Here is a 24,424-nt window from a genome sequence, read left to right on the forward strand (position 1 = left end):
CTATCAATGAACAGAGCTGGGAAAACATATATTCTCCTAGAACACTCTCACAGCCTCCAAGAATCATGTTTCTGTGCCACAGGATGCACTTGTTTTTTTGAAGTCGGCACTTCATTTTTAAAAGGCTGTCTCAGTAGGAAAACCTGTGTTTCCTAAAAACTGTTGATGCACAGTAAAATTCAATTACAGCCAGAGTAGAGATGGCAAAAATTAGTCCATTATTATCAGCTGTTTATCATAGAATATTTTTCAGTCTAAATTTTCAGCTCAGGAGAGAATTTCTGAACTATACTGAAGCGTTTTGTCTTATTTTCTCTTTCACTCAAGAAAATAAGAGCAATATGGTTTGATTGCCATAGATTGCCTACCAAACTTGCACATTTTGTCTTGGCTCAGAACAGTTAAGGGAATACAGCAGACAGAAAGGAGCCTGACAGACAAGCAGTCATTTTAATATCAACTGTTCAGCAAAGAACGTCTGTTAGATGCCAAGTTTTAATCTGCAGGGACATCTTCAACTAGATCAGGTTGCTCAGAACCCCATCCAGCCTGACCTTGGATGTTTCCAAGGATGGTGCATCTACCAAATCTCTAGGCAACCTGCCCCAGTGTTTCACCGCCCTCAAAAAAAAATTTCTTCCTTGTATCTAGTCTAAATCTACCCTCCTTGAGTTTAAAACTATTACCTCTTGTCCTATAGCTACATGGCCTATTAAATCTCTGTTCCCACCTTTCTTATAAGCTTGCTTTAGGTATTGGAAGGCCACAGTCAGGTCTCCCCAGAGCCTTCTCTTCTCCAGGCTGAGCAACCCCAACTCTCTCAGCCTTTCCTCACACGACACGTGCTCCATTTCTCTGGTCATTTTTGTGGATGCTCTCCAACAGGTCTTTTGTGTACCGGGTGCCCCAGAGCTGAACACAGTAATCTAGGTGGGGTCTCATCAGAGCAGAGTAGAGGGGCAGAATCATCTACCTTGACCTACTGATCATGCTTCTTTGGATGCAGTTTAGGATATGTATGGTTGACTTTTGGGCTGCGAGCTTATGTTGCTGGGTACATGTCCAGCTTTTAATCCACTAGTAACCCCAAGTCTTTCTCTGCAGGGCTGTCCTCAGGATTTAATAGGACAAATTTTGCAAGGAAGTACCAAAATAAGACAAGACAGTTTGAAGGACTGCAAACTGAAGTAGCAATAATTGCAAATGTTACAAGGCAATCTGCTTTTAACAAAAATCTGTGATAGGGATAATACAGTTGGGACCTGGCTCCAAGCTCTCCTGCAGGTCTCTCATCACCTGTCACTGATGAGCAAAACCCACTGGCCAGCTCAGTGACAAGTACAGCCACCTTGAACCACTGCTGTGATGTAAAGCAGCCAGAGCACCTTCTGACCCTGACTAATGATTCCTCTTCAGAACTGCCCATCATTAAAGAGAACAGAAAAAGTGTCCCTGGTTTTAATTTTCACTCTGCAAATAAAAAGCCAAAGTGCAAATATGATGAGCACCAAATTGCCAGCCCAAACCAGCAACTTCTCTTTTCATAACTATATTTGTGTGTCCCGTCCTTCCCCCCCCCCAATATTTCTATTTAAGTCATAAAATCCCTTGGGTATTTCCTCATTTTTGTCCCCGTCCTTCCTGCACCTACACTAAAAAGGAGTCAGGAAGTCAGTACTCACTGTGAAGAAGCTGCAGGTGTTTCTGAAAGTTTCATGCTACTCTCAGCCATCTCAATGGCCAGTTTTATCTCCATCTTTTTGTACAATGACACAATGCTGGATTTGGGCTGGTGTTCCCGAATTAAGATTTTCTTCAAATACTTATTATCAATCTTCTTAAATCTGCGAAAGAGATAGATATTAAGATCAAAGTGTAAAAAAATGAAATGTGGGGTTTTTATTTTTGAGGTACAAGCTGACCTTCATTCAAATGCACACATACATAATTCAGTGGTAGAAACTGAATTCAAATTGGAGGCACCTGTGGACTCCTGAAGGCCTAGTGAGTGGAGACCTTGAGAGGGACATTTGGCATGTTCTGCTGGTCCACAGAGATTGCAAAGCCCACCAGACAAAAGAAAAGAAACAAGCTGCAATTAGAGCAAAAAGAGGCTGGGTCCGTGTTTGCATGTAACACCGCCACATTTGTTGGAAAAGAATATGGACAGTCTCCTCGCTTTTGTACAAATGTTGTATTCTGGTAGGGCATAACAGCAGCAGCTGCTCTTACAGCAATCCTGGCCTATTCAGCCAGCCACCAATGAGGCTTTAAATGGCCCAGCAGTTACAGTAGTTTGGGTCCATTATGTTGCTGATAATTTTGTATCCTGACAATTACAGCAGAGAAAATACAGTTCTTTGTATTCTGAATAACAGAGAGATTGAATGGCCCACAAAATACTATGTGCTTGCATGCTGCAGACTGTAAAATATCACTAATGTGGGGCAAAATTTGAATGTGAATATGTTGTGTGTGGCTTCGGAACAGGTATGTGCTTTCAGGCAGGCGTTTAATAGAACAACAGCGGATCTTCTTATATGTTTCTTTCAAAGCTACAGTTTACCACAGCAAGGTAATGTGGTCCACAATGCTAGGAAAAACCCTAAAGAGTTTATACACTTTTTCTTAACAAAGGCTAGTTTTTATATATAATAGCAGAGATAGGTACACAAACATTTCCATTGGGATATCTGTTCTTCTTTATGTTTTATTATGTCACAGAAAGCCTCCTGGAGTGTCATCACTTAAGTAATTAATTCTGTTATACGTATGCTAACCCTCTTTAAAGTTGAGTAGAAACATGTAGGGAATTACCTTTTAATACAATCTTCTTCCATTAAATGCCTTCACATGCACTTTGTTTTTTGAATCTGTCCCTGAACTGAAATTCTGTTTTTATGGCTAGTTTAGACAAAATGCTCTTTTCATAGCTGTTGGGTAGATGTGAGATAAGGGGATAACATTTTCTCACAGATGTGAGTAAATGCAGCTATTCCAATGGAATTACTGTTCCAACTGGGATTTGTTTATCTTATTGACTGCACAGGCAGTGGTGTGATCCCAGCAGATGTCCTAAAGTTCAATCTGTACTAAGAGAGACAAAAGGACATTTTAGTTTCTGGGTTCAGGTATGTGCCCTAGCATATTACACGTTTACTCCTCACTGGGACAAGAGCCAGATGCAAACCAGCCGCCTTCTTCCCACTCTTAAATCTTGACTTCCATAGGGAGAGACCCAGTCATGAAAGGAGTCTCAACAGACCCCTCTGCAGATTACTGGGGTCCAGTGCTGAAAGGTGAGACAGAGGAATCCAGCACAGAAGTCTAGGCATAACTAGGATAACTAGGGATAGCTTTTAGCCCACAACATCGTAATAAAATGTCTGTGGGAAAGGAAGATTATTGTCTCCCACACTTCCCTTCACGTGCTACAGTGATGGCCAGCATGTTCACAGTGCTCCCTTAAGTTCCCTGGTAAAGGGAACAGCAGCTCAGGATGGCAGGCCTATCACTTCTGGACAGTGCCAAGCTTTGCAAAATCTCTTCTCCTGTTCCTAGAAAATACAGGGCAGGTCCTGTGTTTCTGAGTTAAGACTAGCTTGAGAGCATCTGCTTATGCTACCGGCTATCTAAATTTAACCGTTCCCTTCAGTACTCTTATTTTAAGTATTACTGAATGTGAAGGCTTGTAAGGACAGGTAACTATTATTGAATCGGTACTCACTAAGACAGGATTATATTTGCTGCAGAAGCTTACAGCAAAAGTCAGTGAAGTCATCTTATGTAGCTCCTGTTCTAAATCCAGACCTAAAGGAGCATTGCCATGTATCTAAGATTTATGCCAAAGCTATGTGCACAGGCTGATGTGTGCAGCATGAGTTCCCATGCTATGCTTTTCTTTCAGAAGGCTTATTTTCTGCTTATTTCTGCAGAAATAATTTAGCAGGCAATATGTGAGCACTGCATTCCCAAGAAATAATGGTCATTCAGGAGTTCACTTTTTAAAAAGAGATATTGCACATGTCCCCAATATTTTCATGCTATTTTAGCTTTAATGGGGCACAAGATTGATTTCTTATTCTATTAAACTATTGTGCTTTACATGATAGATACGTTGTTTTATTACAGTAGGCTGCAATAAGAGATGCTTACTTATCTCTCAGCTGATAATGACTCCAGTGTCCACATATGTCTTCAATACCAGCCTTCAAATGATCCATCAACTAGAGAAACAAACATGGAAAAAATTTAAGTGGCCATTACAGTAAAATAGTGTTACCACATATATGTAATTGTTGACAGGATTTGAGATTTTTTTATTGGAGGGTGTGAGTTAATTCTGAAAGCATCTATATTTCTCTAGAAATCAAGGCAAAGATACCATTGTGGGAGCTCCTTTGCTTGGCTGCAGGGGCAATATTTTGATGGAGGCAAGTCTGTCAGTCTGCTGTCATCTCACCATCACCCAGCAACATATAGGCCCAAGTAAAGGAAGATGATACCGAGCATCCAAATTGCCTGGTCCTGTGTGTTTACTGAGACCAAAACCTAAACTCTTGGTTCTGTCAATCCAGTTTCCCTTCCGCATGTGTGATCTCCCTGAGAGGGGCACAGGGCCAGGTACCACACACCTTAACTTTGCCTTGGCTGACAAATCCTCTGAGGCTTTTGAAAATTGTCACGAGACTCACAAGTTCATCACAGATAACTGCCAGGATTTTCAGTCATCTTTTGTGTGTTTCTAGCATTATAGAAACAGACAGAAATATAGTGAATGATTACATACATATTGTTACAAGGGGTGCTTTTAAACATAAATTCATTTCAAGGTTAAGTGTAAGGGTTGAAATAATAAGAATTAAATGTACTTTAAATTCAAACCAGTTGAGATGCTCTAATTCTAATGTCTCTGCATGTGTGTAATTTTAAGGCACAGTGTTTCTGTTAATTTCAAATATATTCCCTATTGTGAAAATGAAACCATGTACACATATTTTGCGTACTGTTAAGTCAGATTAAGCAGCTTTCTGTAATTTTTTATAATGTTAATTAGGGAGCTAAAGTAAACGTTTGAGAGGGGAAAACAGCATTACTCAGAATAACTTGAAACCAAATTTGCAGACCAATGGTTCAACTCATTTCAGTTCAATAAAACTTGATTAAAGACTTTTAAGGGGTAACTGTGTACCCAGAAACGGTCAAAAGATGGCAAGAAGGTGTTTGGCAAATCTAGCTTGGAAGGATGATGAGTGCATTTTGTAAATGTGGCCTTCATGTTTCTGTCATGGTCACAGGTGTCAAGAAGTAAGGGTCCTGCTACACCATGACACCTGTGGTATAATATTATAATATGATAGTTACTATGAATATGAATGAAATATAGTTTAGAAAATTATGCTTATGGTTTTGCTCCAAATATTGATAAAAGTATTCTGTCTCCAAATTCACCAAATGCCAGTGCTACCAAATGCCTCCATCTGTCCAGCTCTTTTGGAATACCCTTTCTCTTCTTTTTAGGATATCAGTTACTGATATAAAAGACTTACTCGCACATGAATCTCTTCATTGATAGACTCCTTTTTGTTGGTCTTTTTCACATCTAGATGCCTGACCAATGGTCCAATTGTGACTCCCTGCATTTGGAACAATGAGTTGAAATGTTAATTATCCTTTAGGGAAAAAAAACAGAAGGAAAGCAAAAAGATTTCATTTTAATCAATTAAGAAAGCTGTGTATTAGTCAGATTAATTGTATGGAAAGCTACAAAAGAGGTTTAAAGCTTAAAAACTTTTTAAAAATTATGCACCAGTGTTTTTGTAATCAAGATTGTATTTATTGACATGTTTTAACTCCTTGCCAACCTTCAAAACAGCACTCACTTGAAAGAAAACACAATCTTTGTGAGGTTCTTACAATCTTGAAACCTCTTACTTCAGTGTGTTCAGAATTAAATACTTTGGGTGTGTTTTTTTAACTTCAAAATTATTTTCAGCTCTTTCCAACTCTTTACTGCAGTGCTACTGAATAGCATTTTAAAAGGGGAAACAGAAACAATTTTTCCTTTTTTTTTTAGAAACGTTCCGGTGGACTCTAACCACAAGTGCATAGTGCCCCATTGGCATCCTAGATTAGCTCAGATTTTGGTACAGGAAAATACAGAACATGAGATGCAAGACTTCCAGAAGATCCAGTTCTTCCACATATAGCAGTGTAAGACAAGTGGAACAGCCCAAACATCTGAAGTAGCCAGCTTTCTTAGAAATCTGAATTATTCACTTCATTTTTCTCTAATATTCTTTTACAAAGGATTTTTAAATGTTCTCATTTGGTCACCAAGATGAATGAAGATAAAAGTAAAAAATTCATTCACCAAGATGAATGAAGATAAAAGTAAAAAATTCAAAATCCTTCATAGAACAGACATACTGTTTTCTGTTCAGTTTGTGGTACACCGCTAACAAAGAATGATTCTGTGCTGAAGTGTAAAGTTAAAAAATGCTTCTTTATTTGGAAGCATTAGGAAGCACATCTGCAGTGAACATAAAAGATTTTGGACACAAAATACTCCTTTAAAAGACACAGGTTTTCAATGCCAACTTTCTCAAAAAGTTATTTAATAATAACCAGAAAGCCCTGAAAGGGTAATTATAGTTCCAGTTCTAAATCTGGCCATAAAATATGATTTAAGTGGAAATTCAATGCAATCTTCACTATGAAGCTTTCAGTCACCTCTATTACATGAAAGCAATCCATTAAGAAATACACTTACTTGGATGAACACAGTGAAATATGTAACTACAAGAGTAGCGGTAATGAACAAATTTTTTCTAGGGAAGAGATTCACTGGAAGTAAGAATGCAAGAGAAAAGCTGCTGGCTCCTCGAAGGCCACTGTAGGAAATAATAAGTTGGTCTTTGAAAGTGAAGGGATATGTTCGGAACTTGTTGCTGATGTAGAAGAGAGCAAATACACCTAGGGAGGTTAAAAAAAAACAACCAAACAACAAACTATTATTAATCAAGGTGAAAAGGAAAATACTTGAAGCAAAACAACATCTTGACTCTCTCAGCTGTTGGCAGTCTTTTCAGTTTTGGGTTCTTGTGTCTTCTCTTTGACCGTCTGGTTCATGTTAAAAAACTCCTAGAAAAGACCATGGTTACTACCTGCTTTGGGATTTAAATTCATTTATGCAGTTTAAAGTGAGATATGGGGAAAATATTTACTTTCTGTATTTATGATGCACACTTCTTTTCTGAAGTGTTCTTGAGATAAGACAATCCACTGGATGAGAGCTTTTTCTGTGCCTTCCCTTTCAGTGTTTCCTGCTTTCTGCACATTGTCTGCCCAAAGTGTTTGAGTAGTGCTTTACCAACAAGTCCTGTGGACAGTTTCACTGAAAGGCAAAGAGTAATAACATTTTAATTTTTAATCCTCTAGCTTATTGTGTCTCTAATTCCATGTTTATTTCTCAAATTTAATTTCTTTCGTAATGAAAGTTAAATTAATCAGAGAGCCTGTGGCTGTGTAAGGACTGCTGCTTTTCTTTATAGAATATATTCAGCAATCTGCTTGATTTAATCTTCATCTCCCATAAGAAACATGTATCCTGTTTTGTGTGGAAACTGTTAAATTACTGAAGTAAAAGCTGACAAATGCTAATAATTTACACAGCTGTCACTGATAAACTCAGTGCACTATTATATGTAAGGCCAGTAGCAGTATCCTGTTATGCAGGTTGCTGGATATCGCTCTATATAAGACCTTTTTTGGCTTTTTATAGCTATGTTAGAGATCAGCTACTCAAACTGAAACTTCATATGTAAAGTATCACCCTCAGGCCAATTCTCTTTACTTTACTCAAGCTTCAGGCAAATTGTTGTAATCATTTTAGCAAACAAATTTAGCAGAAAATATTTCAGCCATCCTCTGGAAAGCTCTAGCACTCCCCTTGCTGTTTGAGAGAAGAATGGACATACAGCAGCAAAATACCTTTTGTATCAGGAGAGCATTTTTTCCTGTCTTGATTGGATGGATGTTCCAATATGGACTCTGAAAGTAAGCCTTTAAAAACTTAGAGGCCACGCTTGGTCCAGGATTAGCAAGAAAATTCTTAGTTACTTTCTTTTGCTGTCAGCCCACAGGAGTTATATTGCCTTTATCACTGAGTACTTGTGTTATCCCTGTATAATAGAGCTGATCAGATGCATGTACTTGAACCCTCACAGGTTTCCTCTTTCTTCTCCCTTGCATTAAATGCCTTCCTACAGGGCTCCCAGGCTTAAAAGTCAATGGTATTGAAATGTGCATGGGTTTTGAACCTGTGCCTTTTTTCTGCTCTGGTATTCATTTTGTCTGAAGGGATAAGCCACCTGAGAGATTCAAGCAAGAGCACCTTAACTTTAGGTGTTTGATGCCAATACTTAGCCGGTCCCAAATGTTAGAGTACTGTAGGCTGGAAATGACCTTTGAAGGTCATCTAGTCAAAATCCTTATCAAGGCAGAGCTAATCAGATCAGGTTGTTCAAAGTTTCAGTCAAGTCTTGAATGCTTTCAAAAACAGAGCTGGAGCACTGCTGCAATACTGGATCAGCCTCATGTTAAGAAATGGGTTCCTACTGTCTATTCTGAATTTACATGGTCCAGCTTGTGTCTGTTCCTTCTTGTCCTGTTGCTGTGCACCTCTGAGAAGTGTCTGTCTCCATCTTCTCTCTCCTCTGACTGGGCACTTGTAGAACATAATGTCTCTCCTGTGCTATATATCCCTCAGGCTGCATAGACTCAGCACTCTCAGACTCAATCTGTATATCCAGTGCTCCAGCCTCTGACTAGGTTGGTGACCTCTACTGAACTTGATCCAGAACTTCTGTGCCCTTCCTACACTGGGGAATCCAGAACTGAAGAGACTGCTCTGGAAACACACAGTTCCACCAGTGCTGAAGAGACAGGAAGAAACACTTCCCTGGACCTGCTGGCTACACACTTGCTAATGTAGCCCAGAACGCTGTTTGTCTTCTTTGTGACAAGAACATAATTCTGACTTGCATTCAACCTGTTACCTACCAGGCCAGGTCCTTTTCTGTAGAGCTGCTTACTAGACTCCAAGCCTATACTGGTGCATGAAGTTATTGCAAGCCACACGTTAAGTCCTTGTACGTGCTCTTGAATGTAATGAGCTTCTGTCAGCCTATTTCTCCAGCCTGCCCAGGTCCCTTTGAATGGAAACCATCCAGCACATTGACTGCTCTTTGCAGTTTGGTTCCAGCCACCAACTTTCTCAGTGTGCACTCCATTCTGTTATCCAGGTCATTAATGAAGACCTCAAAACGATATCGGTCTCTGTAGTGAGCTCTGAGGGATGCCATTAGTGACCAGCTAGACCAGTATTTTGAGCTCATATTATCAACCACATTATCAACCACTGGCCAAAATCTGCTTTTTGAAGTCCAGGGTTGTAATTCTGTTGTTTGTTGGCTTGATCACTCCTCTCAGGATCTTAGCATCCACAGTCTCATAGTCACTGCAGCTAAGGCTGCCCTCAGTCTTCAGCTATTTCTTCCTTCTTTGGGCATGGTAGGAAAGACAAAGCACATCTTTCAGCTAATTCATCAACCACTTTCCAGCAAATGTCACTTGCCTTTTCCTTTCAACCTTTTTGCCTTCCCTTCAGCGTACAGCTGGCCCTGACAAGTCACCTTCAGGTCTTATTCCTCCTCAGTACTGTAGCAGATGTTGCAGGACCAATGCCCAGAGCTAAAGCCTATATGTAAAGGAAATACAGACAAGGCCTGAAGGCTGTAGGAGGTGGTGGCAGATGACCAATGTAGATTTCTGCCCCACAGGATGCCTCAGAGGGGCATCCTTTGATTATAAATGAAACACAGGGGAACTAACCTACTAGCTTAGTTACCCAAGGTAGACGCCTAAATGTCAGTGCTCAGACTATATCCTCCAAGGCCATCTGATAGAATATTTGTATTTCTCATTTTCTTTAAAAATATAAATTGCTCTGAAAAAAAAATACTGGGAAAAAAAAAGAAAGCGCAACCCAAGACAGAATAGAAAACCAACCAACTGACCAAAAAAAAAAAACAAACCCCAAAACAAACAAACAAACAAACAAAACAAAAACAACAACAACAACAAAAAAACGAAAACAAAAAAAAACACCCAGAACTACTAAGATGGCCAGTTCAGGTACTCAGAAGTTAAAAAAATGTCAGAAATAAGATTGCCTACACAATTGTATTTTTGGCCTTCTCATGTGTACTACTTCCAAAACGTCTTTACACCTTTCATTTCGAAAGCATTGTTCACTCCTGTTTTTAATTAAAGTGACAAATAACAGTGGCTGAGTAAGGGATGTTCTAATTCATCACTTCTCCAAGAGTACATGTGTTTGTTTTCTATTCCAGCTACTGTAACTTAACATGATGCAGAATAAAGCCTTCAGGTTCAAAACAGACCCCTATTTGTTTGGGTTTCCCCCCATTCCCCTATTTTTCATGTGTAGATTTGTGAAATTAACTTCTCAATAAAATAAGCCTAGCAAATTTGTTATTAAACTGGTTATGCCGGTCTGCACAGACTTTCCTAACATACCTTTGCACCAAAGGGTTTCTCTCAGAGGTGCACAGCAGGTTGCCTGCAAAAGCTGACTTACTCAGTGTCCGCCAAATGAGGCAGAAGAGCAGGGTGAAGCAAATGAAGGCCCAGTTCCACTCATGGTTTTTCCCCACTGTAGACACTCCCATGAATACAAAAATCAGGGTCTCACTGACGCTGCTCAGCATCTTCATGAAATATTTTATTGTAGTATAGGAATTCTGGGAAACGTTCTCCTCCACATATTTTTTCATTGTCACTGCACATGATGTCATCCTGTACCAGGGAAAACATCAAGATCAGCCACAACCTGGCTTTTCTTTCATTTAAGAACAACCTCAGCTTTCATTATCTGCACTCTCCATTACCAGTTCCTGACCTTCCTAATATCAAGAAGCTTTTTATTTCTTCAGTAACGTTAGCTATTTCATTAGATAGAAGAGCATTTTCATTCAACTTCACAAATCCATTTTGCATACAGGAAAAAGGAAGCAAACCAGTCAGCCTTCCAGACAAGGAAGCGAGAGTATCACGTTTCAGTTCAAAGTCCATTATATCCTGAATGCTTAATGCACAAGCCACCAAGCACCAAATATTTGAGTCTCAAACAAAGGGCAAGTCAATTTTGTACTAGCCTATGTTTAGAGGGATATAACCAACCTCTCAGTGATCTTGTTCTTTGAGGTGGTTGGTGGTGGTAAGACAGGGTAATAGTCCTATGCTCCCAGCAGCTCCCTGCCAGCTAGCTGGCAAGATCAACAGGGCTAGGATAAGCTTCAGTGACTCAACCCACAGCAGCCCACTGTGTAGAACAAGGGGAAATCCAGTTACCCTATAGATGTGTCCTTCCCCTCTTATTTATTCAGCGTGGGGAACATGCTAAGGAAGCATAAGGACATTTTTCACCTCTTCAGTTAATGAAGACTAGAGTCTGCTTCAGAGGCATGAGCAGCAGCCTGACACAATTGCTAGTATTAATCACCTGGAGCAGTAGTACTTGGGCAGCCCTACTAAAGGAGGTTTCCTCTTTCCCCCTTTATTTTCCATAGTCATAGGTAATAAATAGATTGAGTGCTATGCTAGTAACATAGTCCATCATCTATCTAGTTTCTACTGATAGTATTTTAGTCTTTGGGGGCTTCTTCTGATTATATTTTTCCAAACTTGTGAATTCAGAGAATGCTGACTGTTCATTAAATAACCCTTCGTCTAGCTTCTGCTCATTTAATTTCCACTGAAGAAATCTCAAGGGTATTTTCGTGAAGCTGAGACATTTAGCAGGTCCAAGGACACTCTAAGACAAGGCCATTAGGAATAAATGTTTAATACTGTTGACTTTCAGAGGCACATGCATAATAGACTTTCATGACCCAAGTGAAAGATTAATGATTTCCTCAATAATTCAGAAGGGTGACAATAAGTTCCCATCCCTAAAACAAGCAATAATTTCCTTAATGAAGCAGTAAGAATAATAAACTATATTAACATTCTTTTATTAGTAATAATTTCAGCACTCTAATGAAAATATGAAGCAAAAGAAATAAAGACCCATGTAGTCTAGTGTAACGAATAGGCAGGGAAGCAGTACTTTGGGCAGTGCAGGTAGGAAAGGGTCCATATGGTATGAGTGTTCACTACATGCTAGGTCTAAACATGCTCAATTAAAGCTGTTAGTTATCTCAATCACAGCAAATGTGTTGGATATACAAAACACAGTACAAGAGTCATTTTCTTTATCTAATTGCTCAGGAAAACATATATCCTGTCTAACTACTTATTTAATATGACTAAATATTCAAATATTGCTTCCCAGGACCATCCTAAAAAGCTGTTTTTACAAAGCCAGTTCTACTCTGAAACTGAACAAATTGGGATTGTTCATTCTGGAGAAGTCTCTGAGGAGACCTTATTGCAGCCTTTCAACACTTAAAGGGTACTTATAAGAAAGATGGGGACAAACATTTTAATAGGCCCTGTAGCAATAGGCAAGGGGTAATGGTTTTAAACTAAAAGATTTTAGTAGATTTAGACTAGATATAAGGAAGAAATCTTTTACAATGAAGGTGGTGAAACACTGGAGCAGGTTGCCCAGAGAGGCTGTAGATGTCCCATCTGTGGAAACATTCAACGTCAGTCTGGATGGAGCTCTGATCAACCTGATCTAGTTGAAGATGCCCCTGGTCATTGCCCCTAGACTAGATAACCTTCAAAGGTCCCTTCCAATCTGAAATATTTTATGATTCTATGATTCCATGAAATCAGGCTTTGACAAGTGAAGGTGAGTAAATGCAGCTGTCTGAACATCAGCGGCCACATACTTGTATTTGTTAGGTTTAAATTGGTTTGTCCTCAATAAAAGGGACTCCTTTCTGGATCACCAGTACCTGCAAGACCTAGCATGCAAGATCAGAGCCAACACAAGGCATTCAAGGCTGATTCCACCCAACAGCTAGGCACTGAGACTGCAGCAGCCACCAACATCAGCTGGAGAATTTACTATCATCAGGTTCCCATTTCTTTACCTAGCTGAGGAGCTCTTTGTTTGAAATTCATTATTCATTATTTGTTTGAAAATCAGTATTATGTTTGAAATTCACCTCCCAGCAGCTTTCTTGTAAAGTCTCTCACTTTCACCCCTATTCCTTCCTTTCTCTTCTGACTCCTTTCCTGATGCTGCCCTCTTTCCTTCGGACAGTACTCATCCTCTCTTCATTTACTATGGTCAATAGAGCTTTCAGCTTTCTAACTGCAGGAAGCAGTCACTAGCATTACAGCAGCATCAAGCTATCCTGATCACATTAAAATATGATCACCAATATCCATATGCATGACTATATGTATGCATATATACTTGATGTCCTTGGCTGTCTGGTTTTGTCCACTGTCAGTTCCAATGCTGCTGTTCAAATGTAAAGTAATTCCAGTAAAGTCTGTTAGGGCTGATGTTCACAGCTGTGTACAAAAGCAAAACCTTAGACATTCTTTATTATGTTTGCATACTCATTACTTTCCATCTCTCTTGTAATCTGATGGTGATGCTGCTTAGAAATAAATGTAGATACTCTGACCTATTGTCAAATGATTCTCTCATTCTGCTGATCTTATCAGAGGCAGCAGACAGACGGTGGCAGCACTAGTCACTTCACCCACAGTTTGCAGGGTTTTTTTCAATAGGCAAAAATCTAAAAAGTTTCAGAGCAGATATGCACTCCTCAATAGTACATCTATACTTATGCTGACTGTAGGTTTGCATTTCCTAGTTAGCATTGCATTTTACAGATCTTTTAGAAGCCTTCCACTGCAGATCTCTGGGACAGAGACTGAAAATGCCTGTATTGTACCAACCTCATGCAAATCCCCTCCTCGAAGTAATAATACTTCCCTCCAGAGGTCATCTGAAAAGCCATCAGAGATACTCACGCCAAAATGCCTGAGATGTAAAGGGTTTCAGCGGACAAGTATGCCAGGTAGCTGAACATGAAGACCAGCAGGGGTTCAATAGCAGAAACGTTGTGGGTGAATCGAGTCATGAACGCCGAAACAAATCCAAAGGCAATGCCAAACAACATGCCACCTAGCCCCACCACGAAGAAGCGAGCGAAGCCAGCAAAGACGTCGATGGATTCGATCTCTTCATACCTGTGCATCTGGGTGAAGGCGATGAAGATGTTATATAAAACCTACAAGTGAAAATAAGGAGACAACAGTCAGGTGTCTTGATGAACCTGGCAGGCTTACTCACCTCATAGCTCTGTGTGTGTGTGTACCCGAAATTGCTTTAAATGGATCAGCAAAGTAACAGTTGAAACCTCAGCCCTTCTTAACAAGTCCCAGAAATGAGGGTCTGCTAAGCACTTCAAAAAATAGCAAAACCAGGAAGGGTAGACGGTTATGTAACAAGAGTAAAACTCTAGGGGATCAAATGCAATTCAAGTAACAAAAAAAATACTCTTTGTTTTGTTTGTTTTCTGAAAGTGAACTTAATAACTGGTCTTTGTAGCAGATGTTTAAGGCCAGATGGGTACCTATCAACCTCAGGCTCTACCCTCCATGCTCTCTTTCTGATTCAGGATGGGGCAGGGCAGTGACTAAGAATCACACTTTTGATTTAAATCCCATTTAGATTGTCTATATGATCTGTAGAGTGGACACACTTCATTAGATAGACTGGGGAATGTTAAATGTTTTTCAGTAGTATTTGACACATAAAAATTGTGAATCACTGAGAATGGGAAAAGAAGCAGTAGAGGGAAGGCAAGGCAAAGCAAGGGAAATATGGAAGCCTCAGTTTCATATTGACTCTAGCTAGATAAATACAGCCTCTCTAGTCTCACAATACAGGAACTCTGTCTTGATTGCAAAGTGGGGATCAAAAGCTGTGGCACTTTAAATGGCCTAAAGACCCTTCACACATATATTTTGACTAGAAGGCTTGAAATGACAAAAATAAAAAGAATGTCAGATTAAACGAAAGAATTAATTTCATACATTGTATAATTTGGTCTGTGAAGGTAATTTAATTTAGATCAGATAAGTTTGTCAGTGTCAAAATTTCTTTTCTGCAGAAATTTGTGATGAAAAATCTTACTTAGTAATTTTTTCTCCCTTTTTCTGGTTCCTAAAGTGTCTATATGCTATCATTGGTGGATTAAAATGGAAATTATGAAAATATGACATAATTTTCATTTTTTATAACTTTTTTTTTTTGGAGTAAACTCTTCGATACAACATCCTGAACTGCATTATACAAATAAAGCTCCATTTAGAATCATAGAATCATAGAATGGTTTGGGTTGGAAGGGACCTTCATAGGTCATCTAGTCCAACCCACCCTGCAATGAGCAGGGGCATCTTCAGCTAGATCAGGTTACCCAGAACCACATGCAACCTGGACTTGAATGTCTCCAGGGATGGTGCATCCACCACCTCTCTGGGCAACCTGTGCCAGTGTTTTACCACCCTCAATGTACAAAATTTGTTCTTCACATCCAGCCTGAGTCTCTCCTCTTTTAGTTTGAAACCATCATCCGTTGTCCTGTCACAGCAGGCCCTGCTAAAAGGTCTCTCACCATCTTTCTTTATAGGCCCTGTTAAGTACTGAAAGGCTGCAATTAGGTTTACCCAGAGCTTTCTCTTCTTCCGGCTGAGAAGAAAAATGAGACTGTCTACATAGGAGAGCTGCTCCATCCCTCTGATCATTTTTGTGGCCCTCCTCTGAACCCTCTCTAAAAGGTCCATGTCTTTACTGTACTGAGGACTCCAGAGCTGGATGCAGTATCCCAGGTGGGTTCTCACTAGAGCGGATTAGACACTGTGGTGTTTATGCCAGTAAATTGAGTATTATAATTTTTACATGGTCGGAAAGCCTGAATCAGCTTAGGATGCCTTTGTTCACCCAGTGAAGGGATGTATTGATAGCTGGCCTCATTTAACAACTGTGAGAATGTCATGCTTTGGGTTTTTTGGAGAGGACATTACCATGTAGCGGCATACCACTGGGTGGCTGTTTAAGCTAGGGAGAGGAAGAGACAGCGTGACACTGTTGCCCACAGGGGACCTCCCGAGGGACAGGTCCCTGCTCCAGCAGTCTATATGATACATACATTGCACATGCCATCCACATCAGAAGCTCTGGAAAAAAGATTTTAAAGCGGCCATCTTAACCACTGACACAAGCAGCCTTCATAACTCTTTCTTTCCATCCTGACCACATGTATTTAATTTTACTCTGAACACAGTGGGTCAGCTTCAACAACCAGAGCAGAGAATATCTTCATCCTCTTTCCTAGCACCCATACATCCCAGTGGTCAAAGCCTTCCTCAGAAACATCCAAGAGTAAATTCAAATCCCCTCAAATAAAGAAGTTAATTTTACTTGCATCTCCATCATGCACTAGATTTCTTTAAATGGTCTGCTACTGCATACAAAGAAGAGAGGGCACCATTAGAAAAAAATGGTCACTGCCACTTCATTTTGACTACAGCATGAGGCATAGGTGTTCTCAGCATTTCTAAAATGAGGCCTCGGAGATGAAGTAGTAAGGGGAAATATTCTGTTTCCTCATGCACGCAGGTGTTCAGCTCCTGTTGGGACAGAAATGGTCTGTGTATGTGTGGGAGCAGAGTTTCCGATGCCTGAAACACTTCCCAGCAAAATCACGTCCTCCAGCTGTGTTCAGGTTTGAATGAAACCTGCACTGAATTTAACATCACTGCTGTTTTGAACAGGGCTTTGAAAATCCACTAGTGTATGATACATACTAGGAACAGTCCTGTTGCTCTCCGCACTTTTCTGATGCAAACAGTCGGCTCAGAAGCAACTGGAACAGGAAGAAATTAGCAGGACCTACAGCCTTTTGTTCCACCCATAGACATGGCCCTACCGAGGAGAATAGGAGAAGGTACAAATGGGTAAAAAAAGGTAAATTAAGCACTTTTGTTCTGTCCCTTAAGTCAAATGCATAACTCCTAAGTAATGATTCACGTTCCGCAGCCTGTAATTTTGAAAAAAAATTTATACCAGGATATTGAACTAAATATGGGAGAAGGAGCTGTTGATGCTCAAATAATACACAAGTTCAGAAATTTCATACCAGTTTTTCCTGCTGGGGAAAAAAAGTATGTTCAAGCTGATAAGCAGACTGGAGAGAACCAGGGGATATTTGCATTTAAACAATATAAAAAGTATGTATGCTTAATATATCTTGGTGATACTATCTTTTTAAACACATAGAGTTAACTTGAAGGAAACTATTAAGAGAAAAAAGGGAGGAACTGAGACGCCTAAGATACACAGTTTTAAAGCCTTTAAAAAAGCAAGAGGGGTATCAGAGAGGAGAAATACACCTATTGGGCTCCATACAGGTGACAGTTATTTCAGTCTCCTCAAACATGAAACTAGGTAGAGATTCTGAAGATCTGAATGTCCTGAAAATGGATGAGATGTGGGTAATGCACAGATGCATCAGCAAGAGCTGACAAACTGATTGCAACACAGCTGCTTTGAGAAGAGCCCCAAAGATGAGAGGATGTGGGGCAAATGGAAGTCACAGTGGTGTAGCCAGCACTCCTTGTGTACAGCCCTTTCATCTCTTTTGCTGACTTACCTAGTGTTGCTGGGGAATGCCTACAAACCAGTGTTCTTAAAGGGTGTCACTACACATTTATGCTGTAGCAGGATGCTGACTGAAAGCTCATGTAAATACCATGAGCTGGATCCACATCATAAATAACAGCTGGGAACAAAGGGAAGGCAATGTAAAGAGCCAGTCAAAAAAAGGATGAAACAAGCTTTCCCAGTGTGAGGAAGAGGTATTACTTTTTGAGGTCTGCATGTGAAGGAACCAAGAAGGCAGGTGAAAGTGATAGATGCATTTGGATTATTTTGTTACAACTGTAATACACAAGCAGTTTGCATGTAAAGTTAATTAACATTTATTCCTAACATCAGTCCTACATGTGATTCACCAAGAGGAAGGGTTTGCAAGAAATTACTTCATTCCTTTTCCTTTTTGCATTGCTCATAAGCTGCACTTCTCCCCCAAAACCTTTCAGCAGTGAACTCTGCACAGATTTTAAAGTCCAAGTTGTGCTGTACCTCATGTATAACAGCATCAGAATAGTTTTTATGTGTTCTAGATTCCTGTGATTAAAATTCTGTAAAGATCTTATCTAGCAAAACTCCTTAACCTGCAGTTAACTTGCAGCACATGAGCAGTCCTGTTAGTTTCTGTGCTTGAATTTCCTGCTTGAAATCTCTTCCTTGAAAACCACATATCTTCTGACTTTGTCAGTTGCGGTTTGCAGGTAGAATTTCAGGTTGCTCCAAGTTTTAGCAAACTTTTAGAAAAGTATTAGCAAGATGAGTTCTGTAAAAAACATTTTTTCATATTAAAACACCCAAAACACACCTGAACCAATCAACCAACCAACCAAAACCCCAACAAACAAAATCTCTCCTATTCCTGAAGCACTGTTTCTGGACACTTAAGATAAGACATCTGAGAAAGGTGAATATTTTTCAGATATTAATTTTTTACTGATAGAAACATGGTTATGCAAAGTTATTAGTGGCTTTTGGAATCCCTGTCTAAGGTCTCTGGGGAATTTCCTAGGAGAAGCAGGAGGTTGTTCACATCTGGTTTGGCTGGGGTTTTTTTGCAGAGTGCTCTCTACGGCGTGTGACAAGGAAGGTGTCCTGTGTTTTTATCCCTGCTGCAGAAGGTTAAGCAGTAGAATGTCTTTAAGCAGCAGAATTTTCTATTTACCTGCTTGCACAATAACAAGAATTTTTTCTAGGTCTTACACTGATCCTACCAGTGAAATCAGCCTTAGCTTATCTATTCACTTAAGTGAATGCACAAGCAAGATGTGGTCTATGCTTCCCTCTCCTATCGGATCTAACACAATATGCTTTTTAAAGAGTTAATATAAGATGTAATCTTTACATACATTAAAATTACTTGTGTGTGATGGAATAGAGTATCCACAACATAAATAATGTATCTAGGATCTCCTTAGAGCTGCTCTTGTCCTTTGCCAAATAACCCTACAAGCCACAAGAGCCTAAAGAAGGGAAGACAAGGAGCAGAAAGAGACTCACCACAGTGATGCCACCATTTAGCAATGACTCTCCAAAGATCATCATGTAGAGCTGCTCATTAACGGAGGCTTCTTCGAAAACTACCAGAGCTGCCGCAGGATCCACAGCTGAAATCATGCTGCCAAAGAGCAGGTTCTGCAGCAGGTCCAGGTCAGTCAGGCCGAAGGCTTCTATTTGGCAGATCCCATAGAGGGAGAAGCCAATTCCAAATGAGTTTAGCAGAGATCCCAGCAAAGACCACCACAGGATGGACCCAAAGTTTTCAAAAAATGGGCGAGTTGGCATGAAATAACCCTCCTCTAAGATGATGGGTGGAAGGAGATACAAAAAGTAAATACTTGAGTCCATCACCGGTGGAGATTTGTAATCTGAAGCAAAAATGATTGCTCCTACTAGTGCTCCAATGACAATCAGGATGCAGCTTTCAGGCATGAGTCTGGGTAATCGGTGATAGAGGTGGAAACCTTGAATAAAACATTAGGGTATTATTCCAATTTAAATTAACTTGATGTCAGACAGATGTTTTGCCTGCCTTCAAATACTTTGTCATCAGACAGCCAGGTATTGTTCTTTAGATTATGAATGTAAAAACAGGCAGTACCGTTCCCTTCAAAATGAAACATTCCCAGACTTGTACTTCTAAAGCAGAGGAAGACTTTGGCAAAAAATTTCTTGTCTACCTGCTCCCCAGCTCTCAACCTCTGAACAAGTGTGACTGAGTCTAAGCTCTACTTCTAAGAATGCAGAAATTTCTTTGAAATTGTGCTCCACAAATTGGAAAGAAAGCATTCTTCAAGAGTCCTTGCTGCCAAACTGCTACTGCCAAACCTCTGAGGCACAGTATTGTCCCTCCATCTCAAAGATACCCTCTCCCTGGCTGCAGGTTCCAAGGCAGCTTCCCCCCCCGCCCAGTGCTGTGGAGGCTTACTGGCTGCAGAGCTCCTGCTGGATTTGGGCTGACCAGGAATCTGGAGAAGTCCAAGGGAGCAGCCCAGATGCCATCATCTGCTGAGCTCCCTCCACTTCCAGCACTCCCCTGAAGTGTGAAATGGACTCAAGGCTATCCACAGAGGGGCTGAGTACTCATGAACAATAACATATCCAAAGCAGCAGTAATCAAGCCACAGTAATATAAGGCATTGTACAAGATGACTAACCTTGTATTTCTGGGAAAACTGCTGTTCCTACATAGTGTAAAGAACCCTATGACTTAGTTTACTGAAAGAAAACCGATGATTTCAGCTGAGCTGAAAGAGCTACCAACAGCCATTAAGTATCTGAGAAAATAATGCATCCTAAGGGTTTGATTTTTTTTTCCCTTACTAGAAAAAAGGTTGGGTCTACACTATAGCAAATTAATCAGGCCAGAGAATTTTCAAAGCAGAAAGGTTCAGGCTGCATCCATACAGCCAAATTCTCTTCCCTACTCCAGCAAATAGTGGTCACATCCAAACTGCTTGTGGGAACATATGTTGGCCCACAAGTCTGCCTAAGCACTGCCTGGGAGAAGGCTTGTCAACGAGTCATAGCTGAGAAGGAACACGCCAGCACTGATGTGGTATGGACAGTCACACACAGCTTCCCAACAGGGTGCTTGGTAGTTTACAAGCATAGATGTAGCCAAGCTGTTTTACAGAAAAAGGGTCATACTTACCAATATAAATGTTGTGGGTATGAATCTCCTGCCCACCTTGATGTACTACTAGTGCAACTGCATTTGCATAATTCTTCCCATCTGACACAAATACTGATACCAATACCAAGACAATGTCTAGCAATGGCTCATCTAGTTACTTTACCAGGAACTGTGTCATTATACTGTAAATGAGAGGTTCTTTTATTAGAAGTTTAAGGAATTATTCAGAATTTACAAGAATGAGAATGAGGCAGACTAATAAGCCTTTAAATCCAGTGGCTGTGTCTCCATGCCTGAGGCTAGGTCAAATTTCATTCCATAACTCCAGAAGTTAATACCATGACTGCGCTTCTGTAACCCTCAAATTATCTATGTTAAACACTGAAGAAAAAGAAAAATATTTGCATGACATTTTAAATAATTTATTTCGGAGATTATTTGAAATACTGGAAAGTATGTTAAGATCATAGCTTCTCTCATCTACTTTTCTAATTAAAAAAAATCTCGTTCAATTCTTCTGTCAGTTTTACAGGATAAGGGGATTGTTTTGTCTTTCAAGGTCTCAGAAATGTTTCCCACCCTGGAATCCTGAAATCTGGAAAGAAGATAATGCCTGAATAGAACACAGAAAAGTTTAACGGTTTGGAAATCTTCTTCCCTAGGTAACCAGATTATTCAGACTAACTCTTCCTACCAAATAGATTTTGAGTCAGCAGCTCCACATTTTTCAATGAAAATAATATTACTTGAAAACCCCTGGCTAAGGAACAAGTTTGCTTTGGAGGATGCTTGGAAGGCATCACACAGTTCTTCTATAACATCTGTTTCTTGCTCAAACCAAGAAAATTATAATATGGCAAGTCCTGTGCTTTTATGGATGATGAAGAAATTGATCAATACGCTCACTGCTATTGTCACATTCTGCTGACACCATAACAGCAGACTTGACTTGTGAAAATCTTTATTATTAGTTTAGCAGTGAAGAATTTATTTATAGGAACTGGATTGAGATCATCAGCTATTATAAAGCTGGCAAATCATGGCCAGTGGTAACAGTTTTTGTCAACTGTGGGACTATGACATGAAAAATGTTTATTTTCAGGCCACCTCCAGAAAACCATGGGTCCCACCTCCCAGCCTGTTCCATAGTAACTTCTGAAAAATCCCATGGAGAGATCAAAAGGACAGGGAGATCGCATGTGCGCAGCTCTTCACTTTAGTACTATCTTCTTCATTTATTTGATGTTGCTGCATTAATTCTGAATGGTCAAAATACTTTGAACCCAGTCATGCAAACATGTATGACACATGGTGAGCCATTTTTTGCTATGTTCATTGCAGTTCCTACCTCCCCATGAGTCGTCTTTCTTCATTCAGATACCTACAGGGAGTTTTAATAGAAGCTGGATGCATTGGTATGTACTGAAAAGGCACTTACCCTACATCTCTAATGACCTACACTCAGACTCTCAGTCTCTCTCCTCTGGTATTACTTTCTGAGCAACTATAAATAGCAAACACGTAAAACAAAGACTCAAAGGGAAATATTTCCTATTATTTACACAATGGAAGAATTCTCCCCACTTTTCTCACCCAAATTCAAATCACTTGAAGGCTCAGCTGGTGTTACTGATTTCTACAGCTGTGGCACGTTGTAGATTCTGGTAACTTGTGACATTTAAAAATTAGAGAAAGGGATGGACAGCACTGTGTAGGGCAGCTCCGTTTCTACTCACTAACATAGACAACCCAGGAGACAGGAGGGTTAGAGGTCATATATTTACCTAAGTAAGCTGGAAGCATTCAGAGCTGGAATTTTGTCATTGCCATGGTAATGAACACACCTTTTCTTTTGAGGACAGAAGCTGTAAAAACAATCCCAGCTACAAAGTGCATGGAAGATACTTGGTTACCTGGTATGTTTTTAACTTCTTGCTGAGGTAGGAGGACCCAAGATCCCATTTTCTACTTACCTATTTTTGCAAGAGAGGCAAGGAGGATCCAAAGAGTAACTTCATAGGGAATTTGCACATAGCCATAGTCCACTGTGAAAACATGTAGCCTCGTATCTTGTGAAGAGCCAACAGCCTGATCAGGTTCATAGTGAGGCAAGAAACTGTTGCTCAGGTTGGGCTCATCCACATAAGCCGCAGCAGAACAGCATACCAGACTCAACAGCAAGAGCAACCAGTTCAAAAGCATTGCACGTACAAGTGTGGCAGAGCCCATGTCTGCCTCTGACTGTTTTATTACAGATACAGCGTAGAGTGGGTGCATGAAGGTATGCAACACTCACTCCTGTTGCTTCGCGCTGCTCGTATCCATGGCCGCTTCTTCCTCAGGGCTGCTTCATTTGCCTTTTAGATGTCGTTTTAAAAGCCCTAATGTGCCTGTCCTGTTCCTTGTATTACAGACGGACCTAGAGTTTGTATAAAGATACCGGTTCTGCAGGTTCCTTCAACCTAGATAAACCTCAGCAACAGCATCACCCTGTTAAGGAATAAAAGCCCTTTCTAACTATATTATTTATCCAGCCACTCTGATTTCTTTTTCCCACTGTCAAACAAAAAAATTCAGGTAGCAAGTACAGCTCAAGTGAATAGTATCAGGTGGGTGAAATGGTGGCACCCTGTGCACGCAGGAGAGCCTGCTCCATACCTTCCTCTTCTGCCCTCACTCCCTGTCTGTCTCCCCAGTGCAACTGGAACCTCAGATACCACCACACTTGGCATTGCTCACTGGTCCTTTCTCAGCTGGGAACAGAGCTGCTCGGCGTGTAAATAAATGTGCTCTGCAGGGCTTACAGTAGGGACATCTGGTGGAGGACCACGCAAATTGCCTTCTTGTTTAGAAACGTGTTCTCTCCCCTAAATTCATGAACGTAATTTAGCACATAATAACAAAAGAAAGAAGAAGGTCTGAATTACATCACATGCCTAAAACTCTATCTTGAGTTGTCTTATATTTGGCATTTGTTTTACTCATGCCAGCAAGGCATTTACTGGACAACTACATTATCCCCCCTGAACGCGACATTCACCCATACAGAATATTTCTTTAAAAGGTCAGCCTCTTCTCTCCTCCACAAAAACTACCATGTTTAGTGTTAGGTTAACAAAGTCTACGAACCTAGTAGTGTTGATTAAAAGCTGCTTGCAGAAGAGTTAGGGTGGTTTTTCAGTATACCGGTTCTGTTAACAGCAGTTCTTGAAGTCCCTTTCCAACAAGAAATCTGGCAGATGAACTATTCAATTAGCATTATAAAGCAGTGATTTTTCAACTTGAAGGCCAAATGAAGTCAGCAGAACACCGAATCAGTGGCTCTCCTGCTCAGATTTTCTTAACAGTAACCACTGCATTTGACAGCTACAGACAGCAAGATGCCTTGAAAGTAAGTGATATGAACCCTGGAGAGTTAGCAGCCAGAGGACTAGAAAAGAAAGACTTCAAAGTCCCTGGAAGTCTACCAGCTGTGACAACCAGGACTTTGATTTACAACTGCAAGATACCAATAATACCAAGAGATTCAATGGGACTTGTGAGTGACCAGCACCAGGCAGGATCAGCAATATGCAGATGTC

General features: G+C 40.2%; 1 protein-coding gene across 4 annotated transcripts in view; it reads right to left on the minus strand.

Annotated features, from left to right (window-relative positions):
- The window catches only part of SLC9A4 (solute carrier family 9 member A4), a 34,450-nt gene extending 10,825 nt beyond the window's left edge, over window positions 1–23,625 (minus strand). Inside the window, exons 1-8 of one of the 4 annotated variants that reach the window (XR_009744450.1) lie at window positions 22,817–23,624; window positions 19,208–19,671; window positions 14,026–14,285; window positions 10,664–10,881; window positions 6,773–6,975; window positions 5,550–5,636; window positions 4,156–4,226; window positions 1,683–1,844 (exon numbers count right to left, since the gene is read on the minus strand). Coding sequence is in view for 2 of the 4 variants with exons in the window: in XM_061459619.1 (XP_061315603.1) it covers window positions 1,683–1,844; window positions 4,156–4,226; window positions 5,550–5,636; window positions 6,773–6,975; window positions 10,664–10,881; window positions 14,026–14,285; window positions 19,208–19,671; window positions 22,817–23,120 (1,769 nt within the window). In the remaining 2 variants the exon portion in view is untranslated. Of the gene's footprint in view, window positions 1–1,682; window positions 1,845–4,155; window positions 4,227–5,549; window positions 5,637–6,772; window positions 6,976–10,663; window positions 10,882–14,025; window positions 14,286–19,207; window positions 19,672–22,816 lie in introns of all 4 variants that reach the window. The other 3 variants (XR_009744451.1, XM_061459619.1, XM_061459620.1) reach the window with 3 other exon arrangements.
- Window positions 23,626–24,424: the final 799 nt, after the last annotated feature.

Source organism: Pezoporus flaviventris, unplaced genomic scaffold (genome assembly GCF_033815535.1).
Source record: "Pezoporus flaviventris isolate CSIRO_AGI_PZ_B2104156 unplaced genomic scaffold, CSIRO_AGI_Pfla_v1 ptg000030l, whole genome shotgun sequence".
Lineage (NCBI taxonomy): Eukaryota > Metazoa > Chordata > Aves > Psittaciformes > Psittacidae > Pezoporus > Pezoporus flaviventris.